General features: G+C 42.4%; 1 protein-coding gene across 1 annotated transcript in view; it reads right to left on the bottom strand.

Annotated features, from left to right (window-relative positions):
- Window positions 1-12,543, bottom strand: part of LOC138736174 (CUB and sushi domain-containing protein 1-like) — a 2,349,200-nt gene that overhangs the window by 733,910 nt on the left and 1,602,747 nt on the right. Inside the window, exon 18 of the mRNA XM_069885244.1 lies at window positions 5,429-5,616. Coding sequence (XP_069741345.1) covers window positions 5,429-5,616 — 188 coding nt within the window. The remainder of the gene's footprint in view (window positions 1-5,428; window positions 5,617-12,543) is intronic.

Here is a 12,543-nt window from a genome sequence, read left to right as displayed (position 1 = left end):
AGATTATTTCCATCTGCCATTTCTCCACCGACATTTCCAGCTGACAACCGGTTGCCAACCTTTCTCATCGTACACAGCTCCGCCAATGTTGGTGTTATCTGCAAATTTACCAATAATCCCACCTGTATTTTTTTGTCCGATTCAGCAATAAATAACAATTTTTAATAAAGGGCTGCATGGTGGTGCAGTGGTTAGCGCAGCACCTTTACAGCGCCAGTGATTGGGACCGGATCGGACTTCGAATCCCTCACTGTCTGTGAGGAGTTTGTACATTCTCCCCGTGTCTGCGTGGGTTTTCCCCGAGGGCCCTGGTTTCCTCCCATCGATCAAATCGTACCGGGGTGGGGGGGGGGGGGGGGGGTTGTAGGTTAATGGGCTGTAAGTTGGACGGCACAGACTCGTGGGCCAAAATGGCCTGTTACCATGCTGTATTTAGATCATATTTATATCATCGACAAGAGTTGGTTCACACAGGGATATTGTAATTGGAGTAAACCAATTTCATGGAAGGATCACTGTATTCAGACATGGGCTTGGATAACTCTTTTGGTGCCAACAGCATCTTATCAACCCAGAGCCAACATAAGACACTGCTCACTATTATCTATCCTTCAACAATCAAGCAAGGAGAGATAGAGATTGCTTTTAGCAGCCAAAAATAATTGAATGCATGTCTAACAAATGTGTGTTGAATTGGTTTCAGTGAATTGTTTGGACATCAGTAACAGTGAAAAATCAAAGTGGGTTGATGCATGCAATTAAGAGAGCAGCTGGAAGATCTGATGGATGCAAAGATTCAGAGGGACCTCAGAGACAAACAGTAGATGCCAGAAAATGAATCAGATTTAGTTCAGGAGCACAAATTGACTGGGGTGAGCTCAGAGGCACACAGACTTTTTTTTTGGCTTTCTTATCTTTCTGGTTTACTCTGCCCATGCTTAACCAGATAACAGATGTTTCCCTACGAAAGGATTAAATCACTTGGCCTCAGTTTCTCCTGTCGGACTATTTTACAGACCTCTGTTACAAGAGACAAAAAAAAGAGCTTCAAATGCGTAACGCTGTTACAGTGCCAGTGTCTGAGGCTCCAATCCCGCACTGTCTGTAAGGAGTTTGTACGTTCTCCCTGTGTCTGCATGGGTTTTCCCTGGGGGGGGGGGGGTCCGGTTTCCTCCCACCCTTCAAAATGTAGCAAGGTTAAAGGTCATTTGGGTGTAATTGGCATGGGGCTCATCAGCCGGAAGGGCCTGTTACTGTACTGTATGTCTAAATTCTTTTAAAAAATCTTCAGAGGACTTCACGTTTTCTTCCATTGGTCGTGAGTCCATGGCCAGAACCCTAAATTCAGAGATCTGAACACAGTATCTCGAGCAGCACCTCATTCGAGTATGGAGGAAAGTGTATGGATGATTCTTTGGCTCTATTTCAAATGACAGCAAGGAAGTTCAGGTCGGTGAATATTTGAACTGATATTACAATTTAATTTTTCCCCACCCATCTCTCTACTTTGTTTAAAAATCCCGAGAGTGTTTTGAATGCCTCATTTGTACCAACCTCCACACCCATCCTGGAAATGCATTCAAGGCACCCAACTAACATCTTCCCTAAACTTTTCTCTTGGTACTTGCTATTGTTGCCTCAGGAGAAGACAAATAAGTTTGCAGTCCACCTCAGTCTTTGTTATCTATGAAGTCTGCTCTCATCTTTCATTGCTCCAAAGAGAAAAACCCTAGCTCTCTCAACCTGCCTCCTATTACATATTCTCCAATCAAGGCAACATTCTGGTAAATATCCTTTGCACACTCTCCAAAGCGTCTATATCCTTCCTGTAATGAGGTGACCAGAACTGAACGCAATGCTCTAAGTGTGATCTACCCAGTTTTATTGAGTTCCATTATTACCTCACGGCTCTTCAACTGATCATTGAAGGCCAACACTTTCTTAACCACCCCATCAACTTGCATGGAAATCTTGAGGGATCTATGGACCTGAACCCCAAGAGTTCTTAGTTCCTCCACACTGTTAAGGATCCTACTATTAACCGCATACATACTCAGCTTTCAGGTCTGACCTTCCAGAGTTCATTGCTTCACATTTATCTGAAGTTCATCTAACAATATCAATTTTAAATTTAGACAAACAGCATGGGAAAAGGCCATTCTGGCCATGAGCATGTGGTTCCCAATTACACACAACCCCAGTACGTTTTAAGTGCTGGGAGGAAACTGGAGCCCCTGGGGAAAGCCCATGCAGACACGGGGAGAATGTACAAACTCCTCACAGAAAGAGCAGGATTTGAGCCCTGGCCCCAATCACTGGTGTAGTAACAGCATTGCACTTATCACGCCGCCCCTCTCTGCCCAACTCTTCATCACATGGTAACCGATGACAATCTTCTGCACTATACACAACTCCTCCAACCTTTGTATCATCTGCCCAATGATCTAACTGTGGTTGGTGTGATCTTGCAATGTGCAATTAGCATGCATGCTTCTTGCCCTGCAACCTCGACTGCACTTCAAAAATACTTCATCAGATATATAAAAAAAGTTGGAGTCTTCTGACATTCCATCCCAAGATGGACTTGCCAAGAGGTCTCGACGGGTCGAATGGCTTACTTTTGCTTCTATGGCCTTATGATCTGACTTTGTTAAATATCGTTGATAGAAACATTTGCTTTCCACATGGCAAGCAAGCTTGAATCATGAACATGTCTACAGCTCAGCAGGTTAAGAAGATTATCATATTTCCCTCAATTTGTCAAGGAAACAAATAAAGGTGTGATTAATCTATTCCTGCGATTCTTGACTCTTGGAATTATGTTTGTAGATGTTTTGTTGTCATTCCGTTATCCATATTCAGGTGATAATCTCATTTCAATTGCTGCTCATTTTAGTTTTTCAGAATTAACTGGAAACCAGTGTTCAAAGCAGGTTCAAGTCTGCCTTGGAAATGGATTAAGTGCACAACTTATACATAGAGGAAGCAAAATTAAAAGTGACCCATGTGACTATTATCCTGATAGAATTTGAGCAAAATGACTTTGAAGGGAAATTTTGAAATTCGAAGTCTGTGGTTATCAAATTCGATCATTTAAAAAGGGAATAATAAGGTGCCAAATTCAAATAATCGAATGAGGAAATAATTAGTTGTAGAATTTTATCCTTGCTTATTTGCATCAAATGTAGCAGCTGCATGAAATACTTTTCTTCCAAAATGTAGTTCCGTTCACTTTAAACAACCTTGACTGGAACGTTAAGCAACAAAGGATGTTCATTGGCATTTTAAACTATGAAAATATCCACTTTGCTGACTAGTTCAAGTTGAAGATCATTACTGTAACGTGTGCAGTGAGCAAGTTTGTTTTGGGAGCCGTCCAGCTAGATATCCCACATATCGTACAGCAAGGAAAACAAGAGTATAGAAGTGCATCGTTAAAGATCAGTTAGTACAAAGGCCACTGCATTTTACTATTGTGAATTTACTAGTTTTCCAGTTAGCACGTCAAGTGATTCTGAAAAACAATTGCAAATGTGAGTGTGAGATCAACTATGAGCTCAATCTGAGTGAGCGTGAAGTCAGATGGAAGATGAAAATTATCTGTGTTGCTTCCATAATTTGTCCTACCAGGGCTGATGAACTTGCAGAAAATTCTAGACATTCAGCATGTCAGCAGAATTAAATTCCTGCAATAACCTCAATGGAGAACTCAGAGGGCAGGAAATTATCTCTCATTAAAATCGTGCCAAATTTGCTCAACCAGTTTTGTTGCCATGAATTTGAATTTAGCGTACATTACCGTGTTCTTGTGTCCAGAGAGGATCAGGATGGTCAGTGTGGTGCTGTGTCAAAGTTCAGTATTAATGAGAGTGATTTTTTTGGCAAACCAGAGCACAACTGCTTGGGAAGTTATACTTGACATTGTGACCCAGGTCCTGAAATATCCAGATAATGACATCATTGCCTTTCTAGTTCATTGAAAAGCATAACTAAACAGGACAAATTGTTCACAAGTGTCTGGAAATTTCACGGGATTTCCACCAATCGCCATTGTGATGAGAGGTGACATGATCTTTCCACAGCCCCATCTAAACAAATGATGTGATTTGAAGAAGTAAGAGAACAAGGCTGGATTAATCCATTGGTCAGGCAACGTACTTTATATATTAAAAATAAAGATATATAACCAATGTTTTGAGCTCAAGCCCTTCATCAAATGTCGGCAGGTACCTGAACAAAATGGTGGGGGGAGGGTGGGAGAGGGGCAGGGGGAGGAGCATAATCCCAAAGGCAGGAGGTAATAGGTGGATAAGGGAGGGAGGGCACAACAGCAAACAGGGGGAGGGGGTATGGCTCTGTGAGAGGAGAAGGAAGGGGTGGAGAGCTGGAGGAATGAAGACAGAGGGATGGGGAAGGGAGGGAGAATGGAGAGTGGGCTAGCAGAATCTGGAGAAATCAATGTTAATGCCATCTGGTTGGACAGTGTCCACACTGAAAATCAAGTGTTGTTCCTCCAATTATGGGTGATCTTGGTGGGATAGTACATGAGTCCATGGACAGACATGTCAGTATGGAAGTGAGGCATGGAATTGTTGGTTGGGCACTGAGAGTTCCCTGTCACTGATGTGGACAGAGTGCAAGTGCTCAGCGAAGTGATCTCCCAGTTTGTGGCCAGTCCCTCCGATGTAGGTAAAGTCCATCTTGCAGAGAAATTGGCTTGACCTAGGAGTGGAGTGTAGAGTTCACATAGACTCCTTTGTAACTCTGCAGCCTTCCTTCTGTGCCCCAAAGGTGGATCGGTAGATCGATTAATTGACCACTGACAATTGTCTCTAGAGTGTTAGAATCTGGGAGAATGTGAGGAGAATAAAAGGAACTGGGATGTATGTGGGATGAATATGCAGTAAATGTATGGTGATGGTCAGCATGGATTTGATGGGCTGAAGGATCTGCTTCTGCACAGAAAGTCTTTCTGACTCGGAGTACGAGTGTGTAAAAGAGAAAAAGATTCTGGAGAGCAATATTCATGTTTTCTTCACATACTCTGTTGGAGTAAGTCAAGCGAAAATCATTGCTGCAGCCTTAAATGAACATGAAGGTGTCCTCCTACAACCCAGAAGTGGACAACCTGTTCATTAGCCACCCCTTTGAGAGGGTGAAAGCAAGTCAAAACCAGAATGTAGAGTTGCAATCAGTAACTTTCACTGAGTTGTGCACTTGAATTTATTTCTTCTTCCTGGTGCCATGGAGTGTGCCTTTCAACATGAACTTGACAGATTCCACTAAACCCAAATATCTCAAACTTTGTTGGAACTCTTTCTGTTTGGGAAATATGGGTGCAGTATCAGAGAAACATGAGTGCTCTGAAAAATTAAGCATGGCATTGTTGCAAAAGCAGCTCTGTTTTTGGGCGATGAAGAGAACTTACTTTCATAACGGATCTGGAAACCAACACTTGACCGGCTGTTGTCAGTTGTCAGCAGAAGGTACATGAAGTTGCCAGTGTTGATTAAAAACTGAGGAGCTTGAGTCCCATGATATTCTCCAATTAAAGGTGATGAATTAACAGGTCCGTCCCGGATTTCTAATGTGTCGTAATTAACTTCAGTTTGAAACCTGTGAATCAGAAAAAGAAACAATTGAATCAATGAACTCATTTACAAGCACACACACAGGCAAATGGCCAATTCAAACACTGCTCAAGTTACTTGGCATCACCATACTCCCAAGATTCTGAATACGTGCTGGTGGCCAAATAAATGGAGATCTCTCAAACACTGTTGTGAAAAGTTCTCCAAAACAAAATAAAAATCCTAAAAGATATTTGTGTGATTTCAATTCTAAAATTCATGGTCTCTCCTGTGTAATGTTACTTTGCTTGAGGATAATTAGACAACAAGAATTGAACTTGGCACATTCATTGCATTTTTCTTCATTGTTCGAATTGGTGGATCATAATCAATTCAGAGACCGTTCATTAACCTGGGAGAGCTGACGAAGAGACAGCCGCTTAATTTTGTGGCATATTTCAGTTGGTCCCACTCTGTTATCCTCCTACCAAGGTGTTAAGTGATTTCTGTTCATTATTTTTAATCCCATTATACTTGGGGCTTCAGGAATAGTGCAGAAGAGTTGCCCAAGGCCACAGGCAGAGTGATCAGCAAAAATAGTGAGCAGGAAATGGGGTCAAGCCACCAGATCTCATCCAACTTCTGTGGTCCTGCCCATCTCAGGGCTAGTAGTGGAGAGGGTCAAGAACTTCAAATTCCTGGGTGCCAACATCACTGAGGGTCTGTCCTGGAGACTCCATGTTGATGCCATCACAAAGAAGGCTCGCCAGCAGCTATACTTTGTGAGGAGTCAGGGGAGACCAAAAATTTCTTCAGGTGTACCGTGGAGAGCATTCTGGCTGGTTGCTTCACTGTCTGGTAATGGAGGCACCATCTCTCAGGACAAGAATAACTCGGCCTGCGACATCATGGGCACCAGACTTCACTCCTTTGTGGACAGCTACATGAAGCAGCATCTTGAAAAAGCAGCCTCTATCCTCAAAGACCCCCACCATCCAGCCACTCTGTAGCGATCGGGGAAAAGGTACAGGAGCCTAAAGACGAGCGCTCAGCGGCACAAGGACAGCTTCTTCCCCTCCACCATCAGATTTCTGAATGATCAATGAACCAAAGAGCCTTAATTTTTGAGCACAATTATTTTGATTTTATTTATAGTAATGTTGTATGATGGTTATAATATGATTGTTTGCACAATGAAGCTGCCACGAAACACCGAATCTCATGACTTGTTCACAACAATAAATCCTGATTCTGATCTAATCTGAAATGGTGGTGATCAATTAAACAACAGGAGGTGGAAACTCCCAAGTTAACCCTCATTTTTAAAGATGAGAGTGCAAACAAGATGGTGAAAACATTTGACACCAAATCCGTCGAAAAGTGATGAGTGGACGATCTGCAGAGGCTGAGTTTAATTGGGACACCATGTTTTTATGTTGAATGTACTATGTACTGTGCTACAATGCTCTATGTTCCAGGTATGTTCTATGTGTGGCATATACACATGGGATAGAGAGTCATTTCCTGTACTGCAGTCTTCTATGTTCAGAATATTCTTCCTGAGAATCCCTGAAGAACTGAAGACAGAATTCAGCCTAATTGATTCACTCCATGAAGTAGATCAATAGTTCTCAACCTTTTTCTTTCCACTCACATCCCAATTTAAGTAATTCCTACACCATCGGTGCTCTGCGATTTGTCAGGGATTGCCTAAGGTGGGATGTGGGTGGGAAGGGAAGGTTGAGAACCACTGTTATCGACCCAATTGTTACTGAAATATTTTGCTGGAGAAAAATTATCATCGGCCCATTTCCTTTGGAGTTCTGAAACTGTGCACATCACGAGTCAATCAGGGATGATTAAAAATAGTGGTTTTCAAACTTTTTCTTCCCCCCTTACTAATCACAGAGCACCCATGGCATAGGAATTACTTAAAAGTGAGTGGAAAGAAAAAGGTTGAGAACTAGATACAACAAAGGATAAAGGGCCAGACAACACCCCTTATGGAATTCTGCAGATACGCTCACCAGCCCTAATGCAGTCCACAACTGAGGTGTCTCAGTTCAATATAACCAAACAATACGAGAAACCTCTTGGGTGGGTACTGCTTCAGAAGAACAGAATAAGTCCAATCTAACTTGTCATCACTCAGTCTGGCTACTCTGAATCATCAGGAGAATGAGGGAAAATATCATCAATATTTCTGTCAGGTAATCCACTCTAATGCACGGTTTGTGGTCTTCCAGGATTAGTGGGCACTAAACCTCATCACAGATTTTTCTAAGCATGAATGAAGAAGATGTTGTTCAGAAGCCACTGGAGGAACTAAGCAGGTTCAGCAGCAGAAAATAACCGGTCCAGCTCTAGTCCTGATGAAGAGGTGCGGCTCATAATATTGACCTTTCTTTCTTCCCCACTGGTGCTGAGTTCCTCCAGCAGATTGTGTTTGGCTTCAATTTCTGGCATCTGCAAGGTCCTGTGTGAATAAATGCTCCGGCCGTCGCTGACCGTGGTGCGACCTGCACACAAAATGCACATCAGCTGTTTACTTTCACTGTTCCTGAAAGCACCTTCTCCTTCAGTCACCTGGATCAAATGGACTACACCCCAGGGTCTGAACGAAGTGGTTGACTCGATTATGAATGCATTAGCAATGATCTTTCAAGAACGATTAGTGTCAGCAGTGGATCCATGGGAGTGGAAAATTGCAAGTGTCACCCCATTCTTCATGTAGGAAGAAAGATCACGGGCAATGATGGGTAAGATTTCGATGTTCATGGACATGAATGAGGTTTCAGCTTCTTGAAAGCACAGGATTAAATCGGTCAAAGGAGATCAGGGGAGATCTTTCCTGGGGACTGTTTAGCAAGTTCTTTGAGGAAGCAGGACAGACAAAGGAGAATTAGTGGATGTTGTTTACTTGGACTTTCTGCAGGTCCTTGACAAGGTGCCACTCGTGAGGCTGCTAAACACGGTAGGAGCTTATGGTGTTACAGAAAGGTACTCGCATGGACTGGCTGACTGGCAGAAGGCAAAGAATGAGAATAAATGGGGTCTTTTCAGACTAGCTGTCAGTGATTCGTCTGCTGCTTCTCGTGTTCTATGTTTATGATCTAAACCTGGGTGGGCAACCTTTTTATGATTAAAAACTCACATTCCACTTTTAGTATTCTCTATGGCATAAATGCTCTATGATGAGTAAGGAATAGCTTAAGGTGGGATGTGGGTTTGAAAACCACTGTTTTAATGTACTTCATTGACTCATTCTGTGCATGGTTTCAGAACTCCAAAGGAAATGGGGCAATGACAATTTTTCTCAAGCCAAATATTTCAGTAACAATTGGGTCGAGAGCAGTGGTTCTCAACTTTCCCTTCCCACTCACGTCCCACCTTAAGCAATCCCTCACAGAACACTTACGGCATAGTGATTACTTAAGGTGGAATGTGAGTTTTAAGAAAGAGGTTGCCCACCCCTGAACTAGATGATGGAATTGATGGCCATGTGGCTAAGTTTACAGGTGATACAAAGAGAGATGGAGGGGCAGGTAATGTTGAGGAAGCAGGGAGTCTGCAGAAGGATAGATTGGGAGAATAGGCAGAAAATAGCAGATAGAATGCAGTGCAAAGAAATGTGTGGTCATGCACTTTGGTAGAAAGAATCAAGGTCCAGTGAAACACGAAAGTCTGCAGAGGCTAGGATTGTAGTAAAAACCCCAAAATGCTGGAGGAACTCAACCGGTCTCGCAGCATCTATAGGAGGTAACGATATAGTACCGACGTTTCGGGCCTGAGCCCTTCCTCAAGGTCTGGAGTTTTGGAAAGTTGCCTTGAGCTCAGGCCTGAAACATCAGCACTATGTCTTTACCTCCTGCGAGCTCCTCCAGCAATTCTGTGTTTAGAATAAAGGTGCAGTCTATTTTCTAAATGGGGAGAGAATTCGGAAAGCAGATTTGCAAGTCCCTGTACAGGATTCCTTGAAGGTTAAATTGCAGGTTGGGTCTGTAGTAAGGAAGGTAAATGCAATGTTAGCATTCATTTCGAGAGGATGCGAATATCAAGGCAACAATGCAATGCTGAGACTTTACACCCCATTGGTCAGACCACACTTGGTGTATTCTGCGCAGAGGGCCCATATCTAAGGAAGGATTTGCTGGTGTAAGAGACAAACCAAAGGAGGTTTATGATCCCAGAGATGTGAGGATGAATGAATGAGAAGAATTTGATAGTCTGGGCCTGTATTTTCTGGAGTTTAGAAGGATGAGGGGGAATCTCATTGAAACATGCCAAATATTTAAAAGGCTAGATGGAGTGGACATGGAGAAGATGCTTCCAGCAGTGGAAGAGTCTAGGACCAAAGGGCATGACCTCAGAATAAAAGGACACCCTTTTAGAACCGAGATGAGGAGAAATTTCTGGAAACAAGGGGGTGGGGTGGGGGGTGAGAAGATTCTTGATCAGGTAACACAGAGAATCTAGAAGTCAGGAGATTAAGAGGTAAAAATAAATAAATCAGCCACACTGGCATCCATTTCAAGAGGAATAGAATATAAGTGCAGGGGTGCCATGTGTGGCTTTATAAGGCTCTGATGGGTCCTCACTTGGAGTATTGTGAGTGGTTTTGGGGTCCACATTTAACAAAAGATGTTCTGATGTTAGAGAGGATTCAGAGCAGTTTCACTTGGATGCTTTTGGGAATGAAATGGTTATCATACAAGGAGTATTTGACAGTTCTTGGCCTGCATTCGTTGGAATTTAGGAGAAGGAGGGGGGAATCTCATTGAAACATTTTGAATGTTGAAAGGCATGGACAGAGTATGTGTAGAAAAGTTGTTTCCCACGGAGGGAGAGTCAAGGCTAAGAGGCCACAACTTTGGGATTGAGGGGTGTCTGCTTGGAATAGAAATGCGTAGGAATATCTTCAGCCGGAGGGTGAGTGAATCGGTGGAACTTGTTGCGGTTGTGAAGGCCAGGTCATTGGGTGCATTTAAGGCAGAGATTGATAGGTTCTTGATTAGCCCGGGCATCAAAGGTTACGGGGAGAAGGCTGGACAGTGCCACTGAGTGGGGAAATGGATCAGCTTATGATTAAATGGTGGGGCAGACTCGATGGGCTGAACAGCCTATTTCTGTTCCGATGTCTTATGGTTAAATGGTAAAACAGACTTGATGGGCCAAATTGCCTAATCCTGCTCCTGCATCAGATGGTCTTATGGGTTGGATAAGCTAATGTATTCCACAAAATGAATAAATGTAAATTTAATGCAATGAATTACTGCAAAAAAACAAGTATTTTTTCCCTGCTCCAGCAATTATTTCCTCTACTTTCCAAACCTTTACCTCTGGACATTTTGCTGAAACCCCAATCTTCCCCATCTCAAAGTGGGATTCCAACTGAGGAACTAATATTTGAATATTTGATGTATTTGCCTGACATTGAAACTGTTCTACATCTATGATAAAATAAGTAACACCAGATGAAGCTTTTAATGACAAAACAATGCTATCCCGGTGCATAAATCCTGGTCTTGGATTTATCGAGATGCCACATTTATAGTGTGCTTTTCCATGATAATTTTGTCAAATTCACCTTACCAGACAAATTAAAAGGAAAATAAACTGACAGGCATGCATGGATGATCATTTGTGAGCAGACTCAATGAACCAGCTTAGTACAATGCTCAAAGGAGCCTGCTGTTTGCCTCAGGAGATGCTTTTCAGCTCCGAGATGGAGCAGAATTAATCCTTCTGTGAACTTGTGTATTGAATATCACAATCAAATAAATATCATTCACAATAATAATTGCACATCACAATTTATTCCCAGGACAGAAATTTCAATATGCAGCAAAAGGTTTGAGAACTAATTGCAAACTGATACAAAAATCCAATCAACTTTCTTCAGTAACTGAGGCAGACAAAACTCAACTGTGATTTACAGGGTCTCCTCACCTTGATTTCAAACTTGAGAATATTTAATTCCAGTGCTGCAGTGCCGGGTTCGAATGTGGTGCTCTCCTTAAGGATTTGTACGTGGTCCCCATGCCTTCATGAAGACCCTTCGACTCCGGTTTACTCCCACCCTTCAAAACATTGGGGTTGCTATGGCTGGAGGATCTGTTACTGTCCTGCATCTTTAAATTAAAATTAAATATTTGATATTTTTTTTAAACTTTGTTTCCTGATCCAGAGGGAGATGAAGCTTCAATTTTCTGACAGAAGGAAGGCCTATGACACAAACAGGGACCACAAAACCATATGGCTGGGGCACATGGAACAACACCACTTGGACTGTCCTGACACCTACCTCATTACGCACAGAACAACAACCCAGAGGGTCCTCAGTTTTTTCAGGGATTTTAGTAGGCACTGTTTTGTTTTTCTTCTCAAAGTGGACATAAAAGGTGTTCAGCTCATCACTGCCATCTATACTGTTTGCCCTCACCTTATAGGCTGTGATGACTTGCACTCCCTTCCATAGTTGGCATTCATCTGTCTCTGTCTCTAGCCTCCTCCGGAATTGCCACTTTGCTTCAGAGATGGACTTAGGGTTATAATAGTGACTAACACCAATAGTAATGTCCCTATATTGGTCACCGTTGTGTTGAGAAAGTCTCAGACCCGTGGGATACGAGAGTTTGCTCTCAAACATTACTTTTATTAACACACAACAATTAATAGAAGAGCATGGGTAAATCATGGTAGGAATAAAACATCGAACAATGTATAAAAGAGCATGGGAAAATACGTGTACAATTTAATAAAACATACACACACAATTTATAGAAGACCATGGGAAAATCTACTGCAAGTATTGGTTTATAGAAGTGGATTTCAAACTTTTTCTTTCCACTCACATACTGCCTTAATTAATCCCTTAGTAATCAACGATATCTATCATTGGGGGCTGGTGGCGGGGTCTGTTGGGGTATAGGGTGGGGCAGTGGGCTTCATGAATTTGTTCAAACTGAGGACA

Source organism: Narcine bancroftii, chromosome 6 (genome assembly GCF_036971445.1).
Source record: "Narcine bancroftii isolate sNarBan1 chromosome 6, sNarBan1.hap1, whole genome shotgun sequence".
Lineage (NCBI taxonomy): Eukaryota > Metazoa > Chordata > Chondrichthyes > Torpediniformes > Narcinidae > Narcine > Narcine bancroftii.
Note: the sequence above shows the minus strand (reverse complement) of the source record. Positions and strands in the feature narration are given on the sequence as shown.